Genomic DNA, 26,368 nt, shown 5'->3' on the forward strand with positions numbered 1-26,368 from the left:
GTGGATCTGCTCTCATATACCACAATCATCATTTAATTAACTAGTTTTTCTTAATTATTAGTTTATTAAATAATGAACTAAATTTAAAAATCTGATTAATTCAAATAATATAACTATCCATATCAAATGTTACCTAAGGTGATATGAAAATATAGTACAAAAATATGGTATGAATAGGAATTTAGTAGGTCATAATATAAGTCATAAAACGGATTACAACAATGGAAAAACCACACACACTAGTTCAAGAACGAGACTATCTTTTTCTGCATGGGCACAGCATTCTCACAGGTAGGATCGGACAAATGGTAAACATGGTCCTCCCCCTTTGCTTCTATCACCTTCACAACTCCATTCCATCCACTCCCTCTCGGCGCCTCCCCATAGTACCATCCCTTGTCTTTCAACACATCTAACTCAGCAACAAAAACCAGCACTTTCCCACACCCCAATTCCCCAAAATTTGGATCCTTTTCAGGGTTGAAAGCGGGTCATCGGATCCACTAGTCGACGGGTAGGTAAAACGCCACAATGCAGCAATAAACTCTCTTTTAGCTGCAGGGGCGGTGATCTCTCCCCCAATTGGATCTTCCCCCAGAAATATGGATCGATCAACACAACCCCAATCAGCTTAGCACCAACCAGCCCCTCAGAGCCTACTCTCACTCCAATTGGATTTTTTGTGCGGTTGCTGTATGTGTTCGGTGGCTATGGTGGGACAGGGGAGAGGAAGAGCGGCGAGGCGAGGTCAGTTTAAACAAAAACAAAAAATTTATGAATTAAATTTTTTATTTCTTTTTTATTCCCATGGTGCATAATGGGCATCCAGGTCAGTGTAAATGTGGACCTTATATTTACCACGCTATCATTTAATGGTTAAATTGACAGAAAATTTAATGAATGTTTGATATTATAACGATTTTGTAAGTTGATGTGTAACATTATAATGTTTAAAAGATGAAGTATAAGATTGTTACGTGACCCAAAATTAATGGGATAAAATTTCACTAGAGCTGCGTGCTATCCAGAGTTGTTGAAACTGTCTGGCTAGCTAGCATATATCTTTCTTCTTTGACAGCTGTGGCAACTGTGTCCATTGAAATTCCATGGCCTACGTCCTGTTAAAACTAATAATGCATGAGGCTGTCGGCTGTATAAGCTAGACACAGAGAGAGAGGCCTACATAGCTGTTTCTTATTCTTCTACTTTCTTCATTGAAGTTGAAAATCCAAAACATGAGCAATGAAGAACTGTCTTATGACTTCTCTCCAATGATCAAAGTATACAAAGACGGTCGAGTCGAGAGACTCCTAGGCATAGCCACAGTTCCTCCATCAACACAACCCGAAACCGGAGTGCAATCCAAAGACATTGTCATCTCCCAACAACCAGCAATATCTGTAAGGCTCTACATCCCCAAATCCGCTGCCACCAAACTCCCTCTTCTCGTTTACTTTCACGGCGGTGGCTTCTGCATCCAAAGCGCCTCCTCCCCCACGTATCACAACTACCTTAATTCCTTAGTCTCCGAGGTCAATGTTGTTGCCGTCTCTGTTGAGTACAGGCTTGCCCCGGAGCACCCAATCCCAGCTGCCTACGACGATTCATGGGCTGCTCTCAAATGGGTGGCTTCCCATTTTGATAGAAAGCGAAAGGGCGGTGAAGAAGAAGATGAAGATTGGATAACTAGCTATGCGGATTCGCAGCGCGTGTTCTTCGCTGGGGACAGTGCCGGAGCTAATATAGCGCACCATATGGGATTGAAAGTAGGCTCGGAGGGGCTGCCTGGTGTTAAGCTGATTGGGATTGTTGGTCCATCCATATTTCTGGGGGTCAGATCTAATTGGGGTAGAGCTCAATGCCCCTGCAAATATAAGAGAGTTTGTGGCAGCCATGTGGCGCTTTGTCTACCCGTTGAGTAACGGATCTGATGACCCGCTAATGAACCCCGAAAAGGATCCAAAACTGGGGGAATTGGGGTGTGGGAAAGTGGTAGTTTTCGTGGCGGAAAAAGATGTGTTGAAAGAAAAGGGATGGTATTACGGGGAGGTGCTGAGAAAGAGTGGATGGAATGGGGTTGTAGAGGTGATGGAAGCAGAAGGGGAGGAGCATTGTTTCCATTTAGCCGATCTAACTTGTGAGAATGCTGTGGCCATGCAGAAGAAGATGGTCTCTTTCTTGAACCAGGTTTAGGATTTTCGAATTGTTGTAATTTTGTCTATCTTCTTTTTCTTCCTCTGGTTTTGTGTTTTTTTTTTCTTCAGAAAAATGTAAAACTTTCTATTCCAATGTTTAATTGAACTTGTGGATTATCGGTTTAAAGAATTACGATTAAGAAAATTTGTCGCACATATAATCCGCATTCCACAAATAATACAGATGATTAATTAGGGTATTGAAGATGTATTACATGAGAAATTAGATAGACTTGCTTGTAGCAGAAATACTAATGGGGAAGTTTGAGCTACTCCCCTTTGTCATCTATTTTTCATTTACGTTTTATAGTGCCATTAACTTGTTGATTGTCAACTGTTCGGGAAGGCAAGGCAGAATTTGAGCTGGGAGTTTTTGTGCGCAAATACCATCGTCGGTCTGGACACAAGATGCGTTCTATACAGGCCAAGGCAATTGTCACTACTAGCACCACTGCCTTTGCAGATGCATTTGTTGGCGGCTCCAACCTTTGGTCTAACAAATCTTTCAGGAGCGATTCTACATTGCTCCTCCTTGATTTTGATGATTCTTGTAGCTGGGACTCTAGCATATCTCCTGGGTGCCTTCCCATCATGACTTCTAGTGCCACCACTCCAAAGCTATATACATCACATTTATCCGTGACTCGCATAGTGTATGCAAGCTCTGCGTGTCAATAAAATCAAAACTAGCCACCTTAAAACAAATCCCAATAAGCAAAAAGATGAACCATAAATACAAATTAAGTTTAAATTACCTGGTGCTATGTAAGCCAAATGAACCAACAATATCTGTCTAGTTGGATGAATCAGTACCTAATAACCTCGCTATTCCAAAATCTGAGAGACGGACCTCGAAATCTGACTCAAGCAATACATTGTTGACCGTTACGTCACGGTGCACAATTGGTGGAGAGCAATCATGGTGCAAGTAAGAAAGTGCTTGAGCAAGTCCTTGCACAATTTTGACTCTGTTAGGCCAGCCGAGTTCATTAACACCTTTAGCTCCATACAAAGCTTTTCCCAGGCTTCCTCTCTTTAAGTATTCATAAAGCCTCATGATGTTCCGGTGCCGAAAACTAGTCAAAGTTCGGATTTCATTCTGAAAGCTTTGGAGATTGATTGCTGGAATGTCATTGGAGTTTGACATGCTAAGCCTTATAACTGCAATAACTTGGCCCGATTGCAGCTCTGCCTTGTAAACCTTTCCAAACCCTCCTTTACCAATGCAGTGCTTCTCATGAAAGTCATCTACAGCCTTCGCAACTTCCGCAAACGTGAATTTTAATTCCTCTTGCAATATCGTGGACTCCAAACTCTCAAAGTTTTCGGAAGTGTTGACTATGTTCAAAACGAGACCAAGTTTCTTACGGAACATAAGACCAATGACAGTTGTAACCATTAATAAACCACAAAGAGATGCATGGACACCAATTAGAACTCTTTTGTTATTCTTTTCGGAATTTCTTCTGGGGGAATCACATAGACTATTTAGTCCTTCTACACCCCCCTCACATAAGCCAGCGTTTCCAACAAAAATATTTGTTGTTGCCGTTTGGAAAACGGCTGGGATTGGGCCAGTCAAGTTGCTATAAGAAAAATCATAGTCATGAAGAAATGACAAATAGTCTAGACTCCGAGGGATCACTCCTGTCAAGTGGTTCCTGCTTAGATTGAGGATCGATAGAATGTACATATTTCCAACCTCTGTCGGAATCTCCCCACTGAATTCATTGGAATCAAGGCCTAGATACTGCAATTGTGTCAAGAGCCCAATTTCTACTGTAATGGTTCCACTGAAGCTATTGGATTGAAGTCACAAAGAGACCATATTAGTCCAATTGGAGACAAGAGACGGAAGGATTTGACCAGTAAATAGATTGATAGCCAAAACCAATTGGACGAGGTTGTTTAGATTGGACAAGGACAGGGGCAATTCCCCTGTGAGTTTATTGCAAGCCACGGACAAATAGGTGAGGTCTGTCCAAAGACCGAGCTCGGAAGGGATTGAAGAATTTACAGAGTTGAATGAAAGATCAAGGTACCGGAGCTCCATGAGTTAGCCTATAGAGGGTGGAATTTTCCCTCCCAGAGAATTCACTCAGGTCAATAAGTTGAGGACCATAAGTTATACATATACTTCACAACATAAAAATACTATTCATAACAGTGAACTACCGAAATTGTCCTCCAATTACTCTTTGGAGTTCTATTTTTTCCGTTTTTGTACAGCGAAGTGGCGGATTTACCCTTTTTGGCCACGCGTTTCATTTGTGCTGTTCAGCCTTCCCATTCTTTTCCCTCATCGGTACCCACATGTCTGTTTGCTTCTAAGCAATGTCGACATGTTAATCTGATTCCAACAGTTATCCACCCTTCCTTTTCGTTTTCTGAAAATATGACTTTAGCCCATAGAACTCAATTTTCTCCACATAAAACCCGATGTAAATTTTTTGCTCAAATAAAACCTCATTGACTAGACTTCACATAAGCAAATTCATTAATTATATTTGACTTTATCCATTTAAATTTTTTTGGATACCTAAAACACCCTTATTGAATGTTTAATGTACACAATTAATTCCATACAAATTGTAAGGGAGAATTAATGATTTTACAAAAATAATATTTTGCATATAAATGTAGGGATTTGTTGGTTAGTTTGGCTCTCGAATTCCAATTTACCATTACAACATGTCCATATTATATATAGGTAAATTATTGTACTTCAAAATATATAAAAAAAAAAAAAATTGTTGTCAAAGTAAAAATATATAAATTAAAGGAGATAAAAATTGCAGGTAAATTAATTTTAGGACAAAGAAAAAGAAAAGAACCAACTATAGGTAAATTATTTACATATACAGTCTAGATATTTGATTCACATAAAAAATGTAGGTAAATCACGTGTGCATAATTTACCTACTATTATTGAAATTTACCTACTTGCATATTTTACCTACTATTATATTAATTTACATACTTGCATAATATAGGGAAAATGCCAACAAAATATGAGAATATTATTTGCATATATCACAGGTAAATTGCAAAAAGAAATATGAGAATATTTTGTTTATATAATGTAGGTAAATTACAGGCAATAGGGCGATATTATTTATACAGGTAAAGTAGGGACGTTTAACTATTATATATAAGGAGAATAATTACACCGAATAATAATGTAGTCATTATTTAAAGTAATGCACTAGATTGTTGTAGAAATTAAAAATAAATAAATAGAAAAAACGTCATGATGCTTAATTAGATTTTAAGGCCCTTGATTGAAGCTAATTTTCAAGTGCCGGTTGTGGCAAAAATTGTAAATAATTTATATTAGTAGGTTACTTATATTCTTATGTAGTAGTTTATTTGACTTTTGGGTTTTTGTTGGATGTTTAATTATACGTGGGTTTATGTTTAGAAATCATGATTTTTAATGAACCCTTTCGTTTTTGGTGGGGAAGGTGCTCGAAGGCTCTTCCATTTTCTTCCGTCGCTTTTCCCTTTCTCATCCTCTCTTTTTGTGTGCTTTTCTCCCTGCATCAATCCTTCGTGTTTCCCTGCTTCTCTCCACCTCCTCCTCCGCCCAAGAACCACTGGTCAGTCTGGTTTCTCTGGCTTTTTCAGATGGTGGCCAAGATTTCGTCATGGAGGAGATGAATGATAGAGGTCAATCGGATCTTGAATACGATTTCTACCGCGAGACTTGCCCAAAAACTGAGACCATTGTGAGGTCGACGATGGCGCAAATTTACTCCCACCAGAAGAATGTCTCTGCTCAGCTGCTGCGCCTCTTCTTCTGTGACTGCTTCATTCAGGTACATCCCAAGCCCCAAGATTCTTTTTTGTCTTCATCTTTGTGGCTATTTCTCATATGGGTTTTGTTCTTATTGCTCTACTTTTAATCTTGATGCTACTTTTCTTCATCTTTGAGGGTTTTTCTCAAACGGGGTTTCTTCCAAATTCTAATCTTGCTCTGGGTTCTCTGACTTTCTTCATTTTTGTGTGTGTTTTTCTCAAGGGTTTTTGTTTTGATTGTTTAGGATTTTTTTGGTTTCTCCTTTGTTCATGGAAAAGTTTGGAACTTTTTCAGAAATTCTCAGAAAACTAACCTTTCCTTTAGTTTCATGGTTTCTGGTGAATTGGGTAATTCCCAAAATTAACTATGGATAATTTGAACTTGCTTTTTATTTTGATTTTTTTGGGGATTATTTTTTCAGTGTATGCTCATCATCCTATTTATTACCGTTAGATGATTTTAAATTTTAAGATTACACGGATAAACACAAATCTTAAAATTCAAACTTATCTAATGATAAATAAGATGATGACGAAACACTACACTCAATAATAGTGAGCAAAAATACATTTTTTTTTTTTTTTTTAAGGTAGTGTTGATGTGATATCAGTAGCTTTTTTATGAGATTTGATGACAAAGATGAAATCTTTGAGCTTGCTTTTTATTTATATTTTTTTGGGTAGTATTGATGTGATATCAGTAGCTTTCTGATGAGATTTGATGACAAAGATGAAATCTTTGAGCAGCGTGGGACTTGGGTTAAGTGTGGTTTTTCGATGCCTTTTTTTTAGCTTTGATTGCAGAGCTTTAGTATTTAGTGTGGTGGAAAAAGAGGTTTACCAGCAGAGAGATTGAGGAAATAAAATGTTTATGCATATTATTATGAATTTAATATATTTTCATTTATTTAAAAATAGAGATTAATTGTAAATATAATACCTACAATATTTAACATAGCTTTTTTCCCAATGTCATTTTCCAACGCCTAACGTTTGCTTTTGTTTATGCGTTTGATTGAAGTGTTATTTCATTTTTTAACGCTTTTAATTGATTCATGTTTATGTTTGAATCAGTAAAGAAACGTTGCTAATGTTGTACCTGTGACAATGCAACGTTTATATGCTTTTGTGCTAATTTGGCTTCAGTTATTTGGTAAGAGAACTTACTTTAACCCTCCAGTTTAATTCATTTTGTGTTATCAGTTTTCTTAAGTGGAAGCAATAAGTATGTTTTATACAACATATTTTAAATAATTACATGAAAGATTACTTTCTAAAGATTGATTTGAAAATTTATAAACTGAATTTAAATTTAAGAAACGCATGAATGAATTTAGCAAAGAAAATAAAAGATGAGAACTATTTTAAAATTTTTAAAATGTGTTCTAGGGTTTAGTAAGAAAAGTTGTTCCATGAGTTGTGTTTTGAGGTTTACGTTTATGATGTGAATAGAAATATGAATGAAATGCACATACATTATTTTTAATATTTTAAGAGATGATGTTTATTGTTTGGAGAAAATAACAGCATCATTCCTACATGTTAAGTTTATTTATTTTTTCAATTATTATGGAGAAAATCTGAGGCCAAGTTCTTCGCTCTTCTCAGTTTCTGCTGCTGATCGGCTGTCATCACACTATGTAATGAACTCTTCTTCTTCAAATATATCATCTTCTGATTGTGTAATCTTCATGGTCTGTTTGGTCTATTCCATTTCCAATTTTATTCTTGCTGTTGGTTCTCTGTTTGAAGTTGGGAAAAACTCATATGTTGCTTTTACAGTTTGATTAACAGTTCTTAATTAGAATTGGCAAATTCTTTTACTAAACATTTTTTTTACTCATATTTCTAACGTTGGAGGTTCATTCTGATTTGAGATGGAAATTAATGTTATCAAGAGTTTAAAATGTGATGTAAGATGGAAACTATTATGATTTTGTAGAGAAAATAAGCTTTTAAATGAAACTAAGCTATAAAAACAAAGTCAAGGTTAGGTTAAAGGGTTTAAGAGAGTAAAATTGGGATTATGAAGGGTTAGAGAGGTATGGGTGGGATTGGTTGAAGGATTTGATGGAAGCTAACTCTTAATTATGATGCCGTTAAAAAAAATAAGTCAAGGATAAGTTGAAGGGTTAGAAAGAAACTAGAGTGGAATTAATTGGAAATGAACCATTTACTAGAAATCGATATATTTTTAGGTGTATTCGGAATACAAAGTAGTATAATAAGTGGTATATGTGGTTTATATTTTCTATACTTTTTTCTTATAATCTTTTATGCCTTGGTCTAATTACTTTCTTGAATTGGATCTGTTTTTGTAGAAACTTGGTTGCATGGCAAGTTGGAAATGCACAAAAATTTGATTGCGTTCTATAGAATTGCAAGAGAAGGTCATCTCCATTTCGTGCAAAATCAGACTTATTTCTGCACACAAAAACACTAGGTAAACACTCTTTATCCTTATTTTGTTCATGATATAATTCTACTGTATAAATTTATTTCACTTTTTTTCCCCTTGCCTGGGATGCTTCCTTAATGACCAACATAGCAAATGACAACTTTTACAGTAAACAACATTTCCCATTAATGTTTTTGGACAGGAAGCAATTTGTGTTTTTTCGTATCCAAAGAACTTTGTAATGTTTTTAATAGACAAAATAGGTTTCTCTTTTGATATTTAAATTTGTTTCATTCATGATAAGGTTGTGTATAATTTACATTGGCATTGGTAACTTAGTTTTTGACTCAAACATTATTTATGAAGATTGATATTGCATAATCTTTCATATAGTTTTCAATCCCACAGCAACGCGGATACAAATTCTAGTCAAACCTATGTTGTCCAAAATTGGGCTAGAGAATTGGTTATGAGTCTCTTGATAAAAGTTGTTGCCTAAGTCCAAAGTTGTGAGCCTGGAGAGATTTCCAATGGCAGATGGTATGGGCCCTCGGAAATTGTTGCCACTTAGGATGGACACTGAAGAATGTCCAGGCCCAGCGTGCGTGGACACGGAAGGATTTGACGTCTTGGTCAAGTGTGGAGTAGAGTTGACGCGTATAATATTAGAATCAACGTCAAGAGTGGGTTGAGGCATGTAAATGTGTAACATGTAAACAAGAGAAACACGACACATAACGAAGCAGCCGGCCTAATGAAGCTTTTGACGGGCCGGCCGCGGCTACCCATTGAGCTTATTGGAAGTCAGATGCGGGATAAGATAAAAGGCTAGTGCCTATTCTTTAATGGTCACGTGCAAAAATTAAAGCTGACGAGCGCATATCAAGTTCTAAATATCAATGGTGCCCTTAATTTTGGTGGAACAACAACGACATTGTATATTATATATCTTTTATAAAGATCTGTAGTCATTAGTCATGAGGTATTCGGAAGATAGTTCATTTGGTATAAAAATTTGGATTTAAATCCTTTTGATGAAGTGTGATAGGATCTATGCTCAAAATTAAGACTTACGTTATTTTTTCATTAGTAGTCCACACTTGAACCTCACATGTGAGGCTAAGATGGTCATTTCATCTCTTCCGTGAGGAGCATCAGAGAAACATAGATTCCGTTCTCAGAGAATTGAAGGGAGCAAGCAAAGATGGGGAAGCAAGGGTTGAAGGCCGACAAGATCAACAGCTCTTCTTCTTGTTTGGAGGAGGACCCAAATCCTTGTCCCATCTGCCTCGGACCATAATTCAAGATTCTTACCCTGACAAGTGTCTCCGTACAATTCCCTCCCTCTCTCAGTTTCTGTTTGGTTTCAGTTTCCATATTTTCTAGCATTTTCTCAGAAACCAAACAGCGCATCAAATTAAAATTTTCTTTTTAACTCTTATTCGGTGTTGGGTTTGATTGATCATTATTTCAAGTTTCATGAATTGGGTTTCTCCAAGAATTGGGATTTTTTTTTATGAATTTGTGTGCTTTAGCAATTGATGGAACTTGAATTTCGTTACAATGGATTCCGTATTAAAGAATAACTTTCAATGGAGAAATTAGAAAAAAAAAAGGTCTTGATACGAGCTTCAGATGTTCAATTTACGTTGGGCAGCTTTCCAACTGTCCATTTGATAGGATTAAGTATTATGTTTCCTATTTTACCTAAAAAAAAAGTATTATGTTTCCCATGGTTGATGAGCTAAAATGATCATCTTAACCTCAAGTGCAGGGCTATTAACGGAGGAACAAGGAAAGTTTTAATTTTGAGTATAAATTCTAAAAGACTTCATCATAGGGGTTCAAATTCAAACTTTGTTACCACATGAACTATCTTCCGAATACTTTATGATCACGGGACTATTTGTTCGATTAGGCCTTTTACAAATAATAACGGTAGTGAATTAAATAGTTAGTTGTTAGGAAAAAAAGAGTCAATGAGAATCAAATCCGCATCATAGTGCATAACTATGATTCATTTCCTGTAGTAAAGCTTTATCTGTAAAATTATATAGTTTTCATTAATCACGCTTTGGCCTCAAAGTCGTTTGTCCTATCTAAAATATAGGTCCTTAGTCTTGTTTACATTACATAATACAGCTCCGCGTTTTGAGGCGCTTTCTCTCTCCCTCTCCCCCTCTCCCCCTCTCCCTCCCTCCCTAAATTACAAATAGAAAAATTGAAGCAGGATTTTTTTAGGAGCAAGGGATTGAATTGAAGAATATGGAAAGTCTCAAGTTATGCTTTTTTATAACCACGACAAGTGGTTCAGTAGAAGTACGTTAAAATTCTAAATCAAGTTTGCTCCTTGGTCTTAGATTCAAGGCATGAAGTTAGTAAAATTACGGGTGATTCATTGGTTGAAAGTTTTGAGAAGACATGTGCTATTTGAACATGGTCAGGGGTGAGTTGAAATGCCTTTAGAGATATGTGCTATTTGAACATGGTCAGGGTGGGTTGAAATGCCTTTAGCCTTTGAATTAATCCTATCCTTTGGGGTGTGGGTGGGATAACTCAGGCTTCGGCAAAAAAAAACAAGTTATGCTCTTTTATGACTAAGACCAATTTTCTTCAATGCTCCAAACTAACTTTTTTAATGAAGCGGGATATATAATTCGGACTATTTAGTAGTATAAAAAATGACTAATCAATATTAAATTCAGAAAAATATTATTTTTTCTTACTTGCCAATTTAATGCATATAAAGCCGTAGTACGGAGTAGTTGTGTTGGAGAGTTGACTTTTTGTAATTAGTTTAGTTACATTTTTTTGAGTCCTTATAATCAGATTGTAATTAGGTTATTTGATGTTTATTTCTTTCCTTGTAAATCACTCTTGTACATTATATCTTTTCCTCCTTGGTGAGAATAATGATATCAGAAAATTAAGCCCCAAAGATAAGCTCTACGGTGGAAATAATTTCATCCTAACCGATCCTACCCCTATACTAAACACTACAACCCTAAACACTACTACCCTAACTAACCCTACCATGAATCCTCCTGTTTCGAGTTCTTCCGACATGCCTCCGAAGTCCTCAGGTAACTATGGTTATGCTTTTAATATGAATAATTGTGATACTCAGTCCGATTGGATTATTGACTCCGGTGCTACATATCATATGACTTATGACCCCACTGATTTATCTTGTGATACTGTTCCACTTCGATGAAATATTACTAATGCTAATGGTGTCACCTCATCGGTAACTGGTGCTGGCACTGTACGCCTCACGCCTACCCTCTCTTTACTGCATACACTACTTGTACCTTCACTAAAGCATAAATTAATGTCTCCTGGCCAAGTTACTAAGCAATTGAATTGTTGTGTACTATTCTATCTGAAGTTTTGTCTTATTCAGGATATTCTCATGAAGGAGATAATTGGTCGTGGTACTAAGAGGGGAGATCTCTATTTTGTGGACGATGTCAGTATAGGACGGGTCAATCTCGCCCAAAGATCCGTTGATCACAAACGGCATCAAATATGGTTATGGCATCACCGTTTGGGTCATCCGTCTTTCAGTTATTTACAACATATGTTTTCGGATTTATTTGTTGGTTGTTCGGTTTCAGACTTTAAATGTGACACTTGCATACTTGCCAAGAGTCACCGTGTCTCTTATCCATTGAATTATAATATAAGTGATATTCCTTTTGGTCTTATTCATTCGGACGTTTGGGGACCATCTTCGATTACTACTTCATCTGGTATTAGGTGGTTTGTAACGTTCATAGATGATTGCACACGGATGACATAGTTATGCCTTCTTAAGCATAAAAGTGATGTGTTGCTGGCATTTAAAACATTCCACACCATGGTTCAGACACAGTTTTCTACTAAAATCCGGATTTTGCGTTTTGATAATGGTGGTGAATATGTTAATAATGATTTTACACATTATTTAACTAATCACGGAATCCTCCACGAGACTACTTGTCCTCAGACTCCTCAACAAAATGGGGTGGCTGAGCGCAAAAATCGCCATCTATTAGAAACAGCTCGATCACTATTGATTGGGGCGGATGTTCCCCGTTTCTCTTGGGATGTTGCTCTTCAGACTGCCACTTACCTTTTCAATCATATGCCATCCAAAGTATTGAATTTTCTTACACCTTTGCAAGTTCTTGCTACATTCATGCCTCTACCGTCCGTTTTGGTGCTCCCACCGAGAGTTTTTGGATGTGTTGCCTTTGTTCATCTACATAAAAATCAACGGACAAAACTTGACCCATGTGTTATCCGGTGTGTTTTCATGGGGTAAGGATTACATCAGAAAGGGTACCGTTGCTACCATCCTCTTTCATGTCGGATGTATACTACCATGGATGTTACTTTTTCCAAGTCTAAGATGTATTACTTTTCGGCTTCTTCCAACCCTCATCTTCAGGGGAAACCACTGCATGACGAGCAGGTTTGGACCATGGCTGCTGCTACCATTGATCTTCCGTTGCCATTATTAGCCGAGCATGCAGTGGTTGCACTGCCAGCCCAGCCAACAGAAGCAGCATCGCTGCCCACAGAACTAGCAGTAGGCACTGCAGTGCCGTGCTCACCCACGACAACAGTGTTGCCACTTGCCGATCTTGAGACTTCTACTAATACTACTCCCCCTCGTCTCAAAATATAGTACCACCAGATGACCATCAGAGAATATTCCTGAGGTATGATCTACTATCCCTATTGATGTATCCGATGTTCCGAATTATCAGTTACCTTTCAAGCACAATCAGGGAAAGCCACCCAATCGATATTCACCGGAAAAACGAAAGGCTCTAAATATCTCATTGCCAACTATGTGTCATCACATAAATTATCAGAACCTGGCAAAGCTTTTGTACAACAAATATCCAATGATAGCACACCAAGTTCATTGAAGGAGGCACTATCTGATGATCGATGGACCAAGGCAATGGAGGAAGAAATGGATGCACTTCAGAAAAATCAAACATGGGATTTAGTTCTGCCACCTCGAGGAAAGAAGAGAGTGGGATGTCGATGGGTGTACACCATCAAGTACAAAGCTGATGGGTCGATTGAATGATACAAAGCACGATTGGTGGCCAAAGGATACACTCAGACGTATGATGTTGATTATATAGAAACATTTGCTCCGGTAGCAAAGATTAATACGGTAAGAGTGTTACTTTCGTTGGCGGCTAACTTGGATTGGCCATTATAGCAATTTGATGTGAAAAATGCTTTCTTACATGGTAATCTTAAAGAAGAAGTGTATATGGATATTCCACTTGGTTATGCATCGGTTTCACAACTCGGACTGGTGTGTAAGTTGAATAAGGCATTATATGGATTGAAACAATCACCTCGGGCATGGTTTGGTAGGTTTCGGATGGCTATGAGGAAGTATGGGTTCAGGCAGAGCAATTCTGATCGTACACTTTTCTTGAAATGTCGAATGGGTAAATTGACAACACTTATTATTTATGTGGATGATATGATTGTTACAGGTGATGATAGAGAGGAAATCTCAAGGCTGAAAGATTACTTAGCAACTGAGTTCGAGATGAAAGATCTTGGTGGATTGAAATATTTCTTGGGTATAGAAGTAGCTCGATCTAAACAGGGTATATTTCTATCTCAAAGAAAATATGTTCTTGACTTGTTAGCTGAAACCGGAATGCTTGATTGTAAATCGGCTGACCCCTTATGGTCCAAAATCACCATCTTGCCGTGCACCCTGACCAAGTTCCCACTAACAGAGATCGTTATCACAGGTTAGTTGGGAGGTTAATTTATTTATCTCACACCAGGCCTGATATTGCATACGCAGTAAGTGTTGTTAGTCAATTTATGCATTCTCCGAGTGAGGCACATGTGGGTGCAGTTGAACGCATCCTACGATATCTGAAGTCCTCACTAGGTAGAGGTTTCATGTTTTCCAAGAATGATCATTGCCGAATAGAGGGTTACACCGATGCAGATTGGGCAGGAAACGTTACTGATCGTCAATCCACATCTGGTTACTTTACATTTGTGGGAGGAAACTTAGTGACTTGGCGGAGTAAGAAACAGAAAGTGGTTGCTTTATCAAGTGCAGCAGCAAAATACAGGGGTGTGGTAAAAGGAGCATGTGAACTATTATGGCTTCAAAGGTTACTTGGTGAACTTGGGTATCCTACGAATTCAGCCTCATATTTATTTTGTGATAATAAAGAAGCTATCGATATCTCACACAACCCAATTCAACATGATCGCACAAAACACGTGGAAGTTAACAGACACTTCATTAAGGAGAAGTTGGATGAGAATATTATTCAATTCCCGTTCATAAAGTCAGAGGATCAATTAGCGGATATCTTAACTAAAGCTATTGCAAGTCAAGCGTTCTACAACTCTTTTGTCAAGTTGGGCATGAACGACATTTATGCCCCAACTTGAGAGGAAGTGTTGGAGAGTTGACTTTTTGTAATTAATTTAGTTACCTTTTTTTGAGTCCTTTAATCATATTGTAATTAGGTTATTTGATGTTTATTTATTTCCTTGTAAATCACTCTTGTACATTATATATTTTCCTCCTTGATGAGAAGAATGATATCAGAAAATTAAGCCCCAAAAATAAGCTCTAATTAGCAGTTTGGACTATTAAATACTTACCCAATTAAGACATACAAGTAGTTTGCTTCTTTTGTTTATCTTGTTTTATTTACTTGAATCATTTTTATGAATATAATTGACACTCCCTCTGGTAGTCCGGTTGCAGAGAAATTGTTGTGCCAGCATTTTGTTTCGCCAAGGGAACGCGCCATGGAGTTGTGTTAGAGCATCTCTAAAAGACCAGGCAATTTACTAGGCGAATTAGATTTGTTGCTGCATCAGCAAAACATGGCTCCAAGGGACTAGACAAATGCCTAGACAAAAATACCTTGCGGGTTCATGAGGTAAAATAGGGAGATGCTCTTATAGTTGTGTTTGAGTGGTAGAAAGTGTAGTGATTGGGAACTCTGTGTGGAAACCAAATTTATAATTTGTTTAAGTCATGTAAACCCCAAGACTGCAGCCCTTGTGAAAACCAATATTTGAGATCAGACCAAACCGTAGCCTTTGTACTCAGGTATATGATACTATTGAGTAGCTATTGGCATAAGGAATAAATACACTAACCAAGCGAGGACCATATCGTTGCATCTCCTCTCCATAGCAGGTATTAGGAATCCTTTTCCTCAGGAGCTTGGATTGAGCCATCAACAAAGCCAATCTTATTTTTGACGTTAAGACCAATTGTCATGGCACGGCACCATGGCATAGTTATCTCCATCAAGAACCTTGGAGACAAGATGAAGTCCTAGATGATCTGAGGAATGTAGTAAGTATGGATCAGATGAATCCATGGTGTCTGTAGTAACTTTTAATTTGTATTTCATTGATGTGGCCGTAGAGTCAAACTTATACAGGAAATAGGAATCTATACAAGAAAATTATAATAATCTTAAATCAGTTACAATTAAACCAAATCGTAATAGGCAGCTTCCTAGCTGATTTCATGGTTATGTGTGTTTCAATTCATCTAAGGCTTAGCTGCAAACTGTATGTATAGTTGATGTTATGTTATCCAAACCAGAGTTCAACGTCTCCTTTTTCCTGAGTGGAACCCTACTCCCCTCGCCGCCAGTCGGCTTAGCTTTGGTGAATCTTCGCCACCACGAATCGCGCGGAGGACCGAGCTAGTGTTCTCATTCATCATTCTCCTCATTTTCTTTCTGCTCTAGAATTCTGAATTTCAGGTACTTTTTTAATTTTGTTATTGTTTATTTTATTTGATAAAGGTGTGCATTTGGTTACTTTTATGAAGCAGAAAATTTGATGGGAGAAATGATCATCAATTTATAGACTAAGAATTTTAGGGTCTGTTTGGTATCATATCCAAAAACTTTGGTTGTTTCTAAAAATAATTTTCAAATAACATCACTTAAAAACAATTTTCTTTTAAATCTCAAAATTTCAAAAATTTGTTTGGTTGAATTTTTAAAAATAATTTTTTTTAATTTGAATTCAAACTTCATTGTACAAAAATTGGAGGAGAGAAAGAATTGGGAAAGAGAAAAGAGAGAGGAAATAGTTGTCGAGGAGAGAGAAAGACAAGGAGAGGACGAGGAGAATAGGGAGAGAGCCAAAAATTACGGTGAGAAGGTGAGGAGTGAGAAGAAAGAGAGTGTGATGAGAGAGAGACAAGACAAAGGCTGATGAGAGAGAGAAGACAAGGTGTGACGAGAGAAGAAAGAGAGGGTTGAGAGAGAAAAAAGAGGGTTAGGAAGGAGCAAAAGAAGATGTTGAGGAGAGAGAGCAGGAAAACTCTAAAAACTCACTTTTAGTGTTTTTAATAACTTTGGTAACAAGTAATTTTTCAATTGTAAACTTTTATACTTATACGTATATAATATTTAGATGATGATCAAGATCCTTTGACTTTGGTTTCTGTCATTATTAAGAAAGAGGTTGTGACAATGCTTTTTTATTTTAGTACATTGATATTTTTACACATTATGAGGAGAGGTAGTTCGGCTAAGTCATACAATGGATAACTTAATTTGGTATCGAATTCGCCATCCACGAATTCTACCAAACAAGAATTCAAAGCCTAAAACTCAAAAAATGTTTTTAAAAAGTTGAACTCAAGTAAAATATCAAACAAACCCTGAAGTATTCATCAGCTTCACCGCATTCTCATGTTGAATAATGCAGTAAAGTCTCCCATCAAATTAACTATCCGGCCATTAGAGAGATGTTAGGAAATTTACCACCAACCAAATATATCATCTAATATTGCTTCACCGCATTCTTATTTATATTTTACTTTACTTTTTATTCTCCGAGTATAGTATAGCATGTTAAATTTCAGTGTTAAAAAAGAAAAAACAACAATAGTATGTACATCTTGTTAGAAGAATTCTCAAAAGTTAAATTAAGAATATTGTCAAAGAACATGCATTGTGAGATCCTGAATTCATTGACCATGCAAGTGTTACAATTACAGTTACAGTGTTTTTTTAATTAGTGCATCATTGATCCAAAACTAAGGAAGAATCTTATTACAAAGATATATCCACCATGTCTTTATTTTAGTACATAGAATTGTAATTGTAAACTATAAGTTAGTATAACTTTGGTTAGGATTCACATGAGAGATTACCAACCATGGCATTTTAGTTATAAGCATAAAGAAAAGCTTAATGAAATAGAAGTCACCCCAAATTTGTTATTAGATTTTGGTTATCCTGATAAGATTTTTATTAACTATAGCTCTCAATCAAAAAAATTTCCTTTTAAGCGTAAGAAAGTAGCAGAAGATTACTTAAAAGATTGGAAGAAAAATTGTATAAGTTTATCAGAAGTCCTCCAGAATGGTACAAACATATGCATAAGGAAGAGGCAAGGCCTATAGCCATGGTAAATGAAAAATCTTTCAAATTGTCCTCTATATCACTGCATAGATGGACTCCTACACAACACCACATTCTGAGATATCATGTAGCTCGAACGTCAGCCTTGGAGGAATTTGAAGATTTTAATTATGTCATGTTGTTAGTAGCAGAAGACGAAGAGATGTATATTTACAACAAAGCAAATATATATCATCAGCCTTACTGCAAGCCTCAAAATTTTAAGGAAGAAACTGCATTAATCTATTGCAGATCAAAGAAGATAGTCTAATAGAAGTAGAGTTAGAAGAAGGAGATGATCAATACTAGAACAATATGACAGAAAAGGAACAACACAACGTCGATAACATGAGAAAGGCACAGAAGAGCTGGCAGCAGATAAACAAAGTTGAAAAAGCAACACAATAATACAAGTGAAGAATATTTCACAGTAGCACCATGCAAAGCTACTTACAATACTTCAAGTTTCAGACAAAAGTATAAATATATCTAAGGGACCCGCCATGATGAATGAAATAATGATATAAGAGTAGATAAAAAAGTGAACTTGACCTATTCTGAACTTTTCATTCTAAAAATGTCATTTTGATTAAAAATTAAATTTTGAAAGAGCTTTTCATTCAAACCTCTTATTTAAATAATTATTGTACACCCATTAAAATGAATTTCTTTTCTCTTAGTAACACAACCATTACCATACATTAATTTTCACAAATGGTCTTCATGTTTTGTGAACGCATAATTTTCGTCCTTTATGATTCTTTTTGTTTAAAAAGGGAGATAACTGGTGACAAAGGGAGACAATTGATGACAAAAGAAGACGACTGGTAGCAAGCTAAGATTATCCACTCCTTCCGAATCTGGAAAGACTATGATTTTTAAAACCACCACCCTAATCCAAGTGCACCCCTTCCTTTTGACATCCCTGCCCGTCACCACCCTCGTTCACCCACCCAAAATCCAACTGCAGATTTCCTAGATCTCCGAACCCGGGTCTCCTGAGATCTTCCCAATTATCTGCGCGAGGCACAAATTAAGCCCCCTTGCCGTCACTACCCTCCCCCACCCTCCCAAAATACCAAAACTATCCGAATAATATAAACTTAAAATACTAATATTCTTGAGTGGAAGACCGGGCTAGTTTTCTCATTCATCATTTTGCTCATCATTTTCTGTCTGCTCTAATATGCTGAATTTCAGCTACTTTTTGAATCTTGTTATTGTTTGTTTGATTCGATAAAGATGTGCATTTGGTTACTTATTTTTTAAAGCAAAACTTTGATAAGAAAATTGATCATCAATTCATAGACCAAGACTTTTTACGTATTGATCAACTTCACCGTATTTTGCATGTGAAATATATAATGCACTCAAACTCAAGTCTCCGATTAAATTTATTTAAATTATGTAAATAATTTATCCAACGTAGGTTGCAAGATTGGGTATTGGTTTTAGGTCTCATTCTGGATCTTATGTCTTGCCGCGTATTTAAATTGACGAAAATCTCAGGTAGAACCCATGGTTTGTTATATTCAGTTAATCTCAGTTAACATATTTTTTTCAGTTCCGTAACGAAATATAAACTCTAGGTTGCACAAACACAGACACGGATACGGCGACACGACAAATCTTAAAAATAGGACACAGACACCGCTAAAACACTGCGATTAAAATATAATAAATTTATAATAAATATAACGTATATTAGAAGTAATAATGCGAATCATAATATAACAAAATAATCGTGTTCGTCACATTCATTCATTATACATATCATTGTTTTAAAAATCTCCACCTAGAACCACCTAGGCGCTAGGCGGCTAGCCACTGCCCCGATTAGCCACTAGGCATTTGAAAATTAAGAAAGTGCGCCTAGACCCGCTTAGATGCCCACCTAGGCACCCGCCTAAACCCGTCTAGGTCCGACTCTCACTTAGATAGAAAATCAATAACTTTCTCTTTGCATTTTATTTTGTCAATAAAATGTAGGAGACTTGGAAGAACACTCATTATGTGTTTGTTCCTCATGTCCTAAGTGTGTTCTAATACTTTATAATCTATACGACATTTTATTTTGCAATTTATGTAGGTCAGTATAATTATGTGTTTTTTAAGTATAAATAGGTACTTATTTATACAATATATAATAAATTTACTTAAATCTGCTTAGTCCACCTAGGCCTGGTTGTTTAAGCGCTAGGCCCTAACCGTCCACCCAACTAATGCCTAGCATTTTTTAGAACCTTTATACATATTAGCTAAATTAACACAAACTTAATAATTAAAACAACACAAGTATAGTAATTAAAACAAGAAAAGATATATTTATGCCCAATAACAAATTAAACAACCAACAAATTTTAAAAACTAAGCCTGACATCATTTATAAATAAAGAGGGTGAGTGAAGCATGAACCACTCACCTCCAATTAAAATAGAATGCAACTCGAGTGAAGGCCGTAGAGAGGAAGATGGGAAGAGAGGGAGAAGAGAAATGGAGGGAAGGCGCAGATTAGAGAATCAAGTTAGGTTAGGTCGGGTTGATTTTAGGCTTTAGTGTTCGTATTTTCAAATTGTCCCAAATGTTCCGATGTTTCCTGATCAAAATATTTTCTAAATTTACAAAGAAATGCCCCTGCTGTGTCTTGATCGTGTCCAATCCGTGTGGCGTATCAGAGTGTCTGACACATCGACACTTCGGATTTTAAAGTGCAACCTAGCCTAAACTTCAGAAGATTAAAAACACACAACACTTCGAAATTTCAGAATGTCTGTGCAACCTAGCCTAAACTCTCTGAAATTTCCCGGGGACAGATTTTCTAATCCTTTATTTACGCTTGGAAATTCGGAAAGGATATTTCAACTCAATCAAGAGCTGTCCCCTGGCCCCAGCCATGTGAACAAAGACCAGTCCCAGAGTGCGTGGACTGTGAAGGATGTCTTGGACAAGTGTGGAGTTGACGAATAAATATCAGGCGTCAACGTCAAGCGTGTGGGTTGAGGTATAGAAACGTGTCACATGGGAACACGAAAAACACAATACATAATCGAAAAAGAAAAGAATATCTAGAACAGTACAGCATATGTTCTGACGAGTGATTTTCAAATAGAGCAAGCAGCAGAGCAGCAAGTGAACCGAGTTGATCATGTCTTCACCAAAACACTTGCAATACCTTCAAGTAACAATTAATCAAATTAATTAACTAGAAATTCGAATGGACAAATTTGTAAACAGTTTCAGACTCGACAAAATTAGCCAATTGGCTTATGAAATGGACAAATTTGCTAAATGCCCATGGAAATTCAAAATTCAAGAACCACAAACATATGCATAATGCATATAACAAAAGAAATTCGGAAAAACCTGTACTTTCTGGTAGCTCCTCGGAGCGGCCGACCAAATGAAGCTAAAAAATGCCCCTGCTACTGTATCTTGACCGTGTCCGACACTTCGGGTTTTAGAATGTCCGTACAACCTAGTGGAAGACTAAAAACACAACGACACTTCGAAGTTTTGGAGTGTCCATGCAACCTAGTGTAAACTCTCTGAAATTTCGGAGGCACAGATTTTCTAATCCTTTCCTTACGCTTGGAAATTCGGAAAGGATTTTTCAACTCAATCAAGAGCTGTCCCCTGGCCCCAGCCTTGTGCACAGACTGAACAAAGTCCAGTCTCAGCGTGCGTGGACTGTTGTGAAGGATGTCTTGGTCTAAGTGTGGAGTTGACGCATAAATATCAGGCGTCAACGTCAAGCGTGTGGATTAAGGCATGGAAATGTGTCACATGTAATAAAAAAAAACACAACGCGTAATCGAAAAAGAAAAGAATATCTAGAAGAGTACAACAAAATGTTCTGATGAGTGATTTTCAAATAAAGCAAGCAGCAGAGCAGCAAGTGAACCGAGTTGGTCATGTCTTCACCAAAACACTTGCAATACCTTCCAAGTAACAATTAATCAAATTAATTAACTAGAAATTCAAATGGACAAATTTGTAAACATTTTCAGGCCCGACAAAATTAGCCAATTGGCTAATGAAATGGACAAATTTGCCAAATGCCCATGGAAATTCAAAATTCAGGAACCACAAACATATGCATATAATAAAAAGTAAATGAAAAACAGAATAACCTTGCGACAAAAAAAAAACATAGGAAATTCAGAAAAACTTGTACTTTCGGGTAGCTTCTCGGAACGGCCGACCCAATGAAGCTTTCGGCGGGCCCGGCATCACATGGAGCCTTTCCCCTTGCATCTCTCCACATGCCATAGTTTCCGACAAAAGCATCAGCTGGTGCATTTTGGAAAATGCCACAAGTTGGAATTGACCTTGTGAGGTTGTCATAAGAAAGTCATAGATGGTTAGTCTATCCATGTTAAAAAATTCTGATGGGATTTCCCTTGAGAGATGGTTGTGTGATATATTGAAAATCTCTAATCCTGTGAGCTCGCCCAAGTTTGAAGATGTTGCTCCCGAGAGTAGATTGCTGCTAAAATCCATTTGGTAACAAAACTGTAGAGTGTCAAACATGCCGTGATCAGGTGGCATTACCCCCGTCATATAGTTATTAGCCAAATTGAGATACCGAATCTAATGATATTGCCAATACTCTGAGGGATCACTCTTGTTAAATTGTTATTAGACAAATTGAGATACTGAATCTCAGTGAAACTGCCAATCACTCATGTCAAATTGTTATTAGACAAATCGAGAGACTCAATCTGAGTGAAATTGCCCGTACTCAAAGGGATCACTCCTGTCAGATAATTACTAAACAAATTGAGAAACCGAATCCGAGTGAGATTGCCGATACTCTGAGGGATCGCTCTTGCCAAATTGTTATCAGAAAAATTGAGAAATTGAATCTAAGTGAAATTGCCGATACTCTGAAGGATCACTCTTGTCAAATGGTTCCTGCTCACGTTTAGAGTGTATAGCAAGTTTAGATTTCCAATTTGAGTAGGAAGTCCCCCACCAAAATAATTAGAGTCTAGGCTTAGATAATTCAAATCTGTCAACTGCCCAAGCTCAGGTGGAATATTCCCACTGAAGCTATTGCGTCGAAGATTCAAATGGACAACTAGACTCCAATTGGAGATCACTGAAGGCAAGATTGGACTGGTAAATACATTATCGGAGAGTTTATGCTGCTTCAAATATTTCGCATTCATTCGACAAAGGTAAAGGGACAACAAAAATTGAAAAATATAAAGGGAACTAGAAGATTCTCTGATGATGCTGCTGTATATTATCATTGTTGACCAAAGACTTAAAGACTCGATACTAATGAATTAATGATGATGCTGTATATTATCATTGTTGACCAAAGACTTGATACTTTCGGGTAGCTTCTCGGAACGGCCGACCCAATGAAGCTTTCGGCGGCAGCAATCCATTGAGCTTATTGGAAGTCAGAGGCAGCAGAGGATTAAAGGCACGCGTCCTTTAATGGTCATGTGCGAAATTCCAAGCGTCAAGAAAGGATCATAAACTCTGCATGCACCTCCAAAGTTGTTATTAGCTCCGATTTATTTGTGCCTTGGACAAAGGGAAAAAATAACAGATCATCATGCAACTCAAAACCATGATGTTTCATTATATGCTCCTGCTGCTGTCCGCATTGCCACTGATCAAAACGACGTCAATATCTCCAGGAAAACAAGCAGAATCACTCATCAAATGGAAGGACGACTTGTCTTCATCATCATGGCCACCTTCGCTACTCAATTCATGGTCCCTCACCAACCTCAACAGCCTCTGCAACTGGACTGCCATTGTCTGCACCAAAACCAACAGAGTATCCAAAATAGACCTCTCCAATATGCAAATTACAGGAACGCTCGCTCTCTTCGATTTTTCTCTATTTCTGAATCTCACCCACTTCAACCTGAATGGCAACTATTTCCGAGGGCCTATACCATCTGCCATTGGAAATCTCTCCAGGCTCACAACTTTGGACTTCGGCAACAACCAATTCTCTGGCCCAATTCCGGACAGTATGGGTTTGATTTCTGGTCTTCAATATATTGACCTGAGTTCGAATGTTATGCAAGGGAAAATTCCACCCTCTACAGGCAAACTTAGGGAGCTCCAGTTCCTTGATCTTTCATACAACTCCTTAAACTCTTCTATCCCTTCTGAGCTTGGTCTGTGCACAAACCTCACCTACTTGTCCCTGTCTTACAATAAACTCAATGGCGAACTGCCTTTGTTCTTGTCCAAACTTAAAAACAATAGCTTCAGCGCAACCATTTCAGCAAAAATTGGGCTGTTGACACAATTGCAGTATCTAAGCCTTTATTCCAACGAATTCAGCGGAGAGGTTCCTCAGAGTCTAGGCAAATTGACTCAGCTTCTGGGACTCGATTTGTCCAATAACCACTTGACAGGAGAGATTCCTCAGAGTCTAGGCAAATTGACTCAGCTTCTGGGACTCGATTTGTCCAATAACCACTTGACAGGAGAGATTCCTCAGAGTCTAGGCAAATTGACTCAGCTTCAAGGACTCGATTTGTTCAATAACAACTTGACAGGAGAGATTCCTCAGAGTCTAGGCAATTTATCTCGCCTTCGTGAACTCGATTTGTCCGCTAACAACTTCACAGGAGTGATCCCACGAATTTCAGGTATGTTGGACCTCATGCTTCTTTCATTGTCTAATAACAATTTGACAAGGGTAATACCAATTCATTTGTTTCTCGCCGTAGGTTTAACAGGTTTGGTCTACTTGAATCTCAGCAGCAATTTACTATCGGGTGCAATACCATCAAAATTGCGCATGCTCACAAAATTAGACGTTTTCAATGCCTCGCACAATCATCTCTCAGGCGAAATCCAATCAGCATTAGCTGACCTGTTGACTCTAAATATAAGTAGCTATGACTTTTCGTATAACAACTTAACAGGGCCATTCCCACCTTGTAGCATTATCAATACGTTTTCAACGGGTACTTTTGTTGGTCACTATGGCTTGTGGAGTCATGCAGGGAGACCAACTGAATGTCAGTCCTACAGTACAAATTCCAAAAGACCTAACAAGAATATAGTATCTGTTTTCCTTTATTCCCTTTGGGGTTTCACAGTAGGTGCAATTTCCATTGCTGCTCTCTTTCTTATGTTTCGTAAGAGGTCCACGATCCGGCCTCCGGTAATCAAACCTTCTCAAAACTTCGAGAGTTTTGAAGCAATGATAATGCAAGAGGAAGTAAAATTTACGTTTGCAGAAGTTGTGAAGGCTGTAGATGACTTTCATGAGAAATACTGCATTGGCGAAGGAGGTTTTGGAAAGGTTTACAAGGCAGAGCTCCAATCAGGCCAAGTTGTTGCAGTTAAGAGGCTTAACACGAACGACTCTAATGACGTTCCAGCGATCAATCTTCAAAGTTTTCAGAATGAAATCCGGACTTTGACAAGTATCCGGCATCGAAACGTCATAAGGCTATATGGCTTCTCTACAAGGAAGGGTTGCATATTCTTGCTTTATGAATACTTACAGAGAGGCAGCCTCGGAAAAGCATTGTATGGGGTAGAAGGGGTTACTGAACTTGGCTGGCCAATAAGGGTAAAAATTGTGCAAGGACTTGCTTGTGCACTTTCCTATCTGCACCATAACTGCTCACCACCAATTGTGCATCGTGATGTAACTGTCAATAATGTATTGCTCGAGCAGGATTTTGAGCCCCGACTCTCAGATTTTGGAACAGCAAAAGTATTAAGTATTGATTCATCCAACTGGACCAACATTGTTGGTACGCTAGGATACATGGCCCCAGGTAATGTAAAAATTTTAATGTTGTGCAATTTTGTACTATCTTTTGTCGAGTTGACATATTTTGTTCTCTTTATACGCAGAGCTTGCATATATTATGCAGGTGACGGACAAGTGTGATGTTTATAGCTTCGGAGTGGTGGCACTAGAAGTCATGATGGGAAGGCACCCCAGGGATATCCTAGTGTCCCAGATATTAGAATCATCAACGTCAATGAAAGGAAATGTAGACTTGCTTCTGAAAGATGTGTTAGATCAACGACTAGAGCCTCCAACCAATGAATTGGCAAAGGCAGTGGTGCTTGTAATGAGCATAGCACTGGCTTGTATACGGACGCGTCCTAGGTTGCGTCCGACAATGCATTTTGTGTCACAAAATCTATCAGCTCAGAGTCTTCCTTGCCTTCCTGAGCCATTTGGTATGCTTACCATCAAAAAGCTATCGGCCCTTCAAAACTAGAAGAAAATAGAGAACATGTAGCTCCAACTTCACATTAGAATTCTTGCTGCAAGCAGTCTATCAAATAAGGTGAAGTTGTGGAATTTTATTTTTTTTAATTTTTTTCTTGATGTTTACAACAAACTTCATAAACATGTAATTGATATCTGCACCACCCTGATTACTACACAATGTTGCAAATTGTGTTTGGTAATGTGCAATTCGTACTTGCATAAATAACCAGTTACACACAAGTGTTCTGTTGAGATACTTTCTTTTTTGGTTTGATTTTCCTATTTGTCGTAATTGATATTGTGATTGTAATTATCT

At 37.5% G+C, this 26,368-nt stretch overlaps 3 protein-coding genes, 1 long non-coding RNA gene and 1 pseudogene across 7 annotated transcripts in view; 3 read left to right on the top strand and 2 right to left on the bottom strand.

Moving 5' to 3' along the window:
- The window catches only part of LOC137724756 (uncharacterized), a 57,075-nt gene that overhangs the window by 26,160 nt on the left and 4,547 nt on the right, over positions 1–26,368 (bottom strand). The gene's annotated exons all lie outside the window — the stretch shown is intronic.
- LOC137726720 (putative carboxylesterase 12) lies at positions 1,137–2,325 on the top strand. The gene is given in 2 exon segments (XM_068465676.2): positions 1,137–1,807; positions 1,809–2,325. Coding segments are annotated over 2 exon segments (957 nt in total). The 5' UTR covers positions 1,137–1,235; the 3' UTR covers positions 2,194–2,325.
- On the bottom strand, positions 1,214–4,248 carry LOC137724758 (MDIS1-interacting receptor like kinase 2-like; annotated as a pseudogene). The gene is made up of 3 exons (XR_015962131.1): positions 4,021–4,248; positions 2,951–3,945; positions 1,214–2,859 (listed from the first exon to the last, which is right to left on the bottom strand). The product of XR_015962131.1 is annotated as an MDIS1-interacting receptor like kinase 2-like (transcript).
- On the top strand, positions 5,609–9,938 carry LOC137726721 (uncharacterized). Of its 3 annotated transcripts, none has more exons than XR_015962715.1 (5): positions 5,609–6,013; positions 7,068–7,146; positions 7,602–7,633; positions 8,315–8,436; positions 8,785–9,938. It is a non-coding gene; the product is annotated as an uncharacterized LOC137726721 (long non-coding RNA). The 3 variants fall into 3 exon arrangements; XR_015962717.1 differs by having other exon boundaries at positions 5,645–6,013; positions 7,073–7,146; XR_015962716.1 differs by lacking the exon at positions 7,068–7,146 and having other exon boundaries at positions 5,645–6,013.
- On the top strand, positions 22,874–26,365 carry LOC137727121 (uncharacterized). The gene is made up of 3 exons (XM_068466056.2): positions 22,874–24,457; positions 24,539–25,603; positions 25,683–26,365. The coding sequence occupies exons 1-3, from the start codon at positions 23,401–23,403 to the stop codon at positions 26,057–26,059; spliced, it is 2,499 nt and encodes an 832-aa protein (XP_068322157.2). The 5' UTR covers positions 22,874–23,400; the 3' UTR covers positions 26,060–26,365.

The sequence above is a fragment of the Pyrus communis genome, chromosome 5, assembly GCF_041283825.1.
Source record: "Pyrus communis isolate YQ-2024b chromosome 5, ASM4128382v1, whole genome shotgun sequence".
Classification (NCBI taxonomy): Eukaryota; Viridiplantae; Streptophyta; class Magnoliopsida; order Rosales; family Rosaceae; genus Pyrus; species Pyrus communis.

What these genes read in the sequence shown, in the direction of transcription:
- LOC137727121 (XM_068466056.2), top strand. Translation starts at nt 23,401, where the DNA reads ATGCAACTCAAAACCATGATGTTTCATTATATGCTCCTGCTGCTGTCC. An exon ending in AGTGATCCCACGAATTTCAG is followed by an intron (nt 24,458 to 24,538) that starts GTATGTTGGACC and finishes TTCTCGCCGTAG; the next exon opens with GTTTAACAGGTTTGGTCTAC. An exon ending in GCTAGGATACATGGCCCCAG is followed by an intron (nt 25,604 to 25,682) that starts GTAATGTAAAAA and finishes CTTTATACGCAG; the next exon opens with AGCTTGCATATATTATGCAG.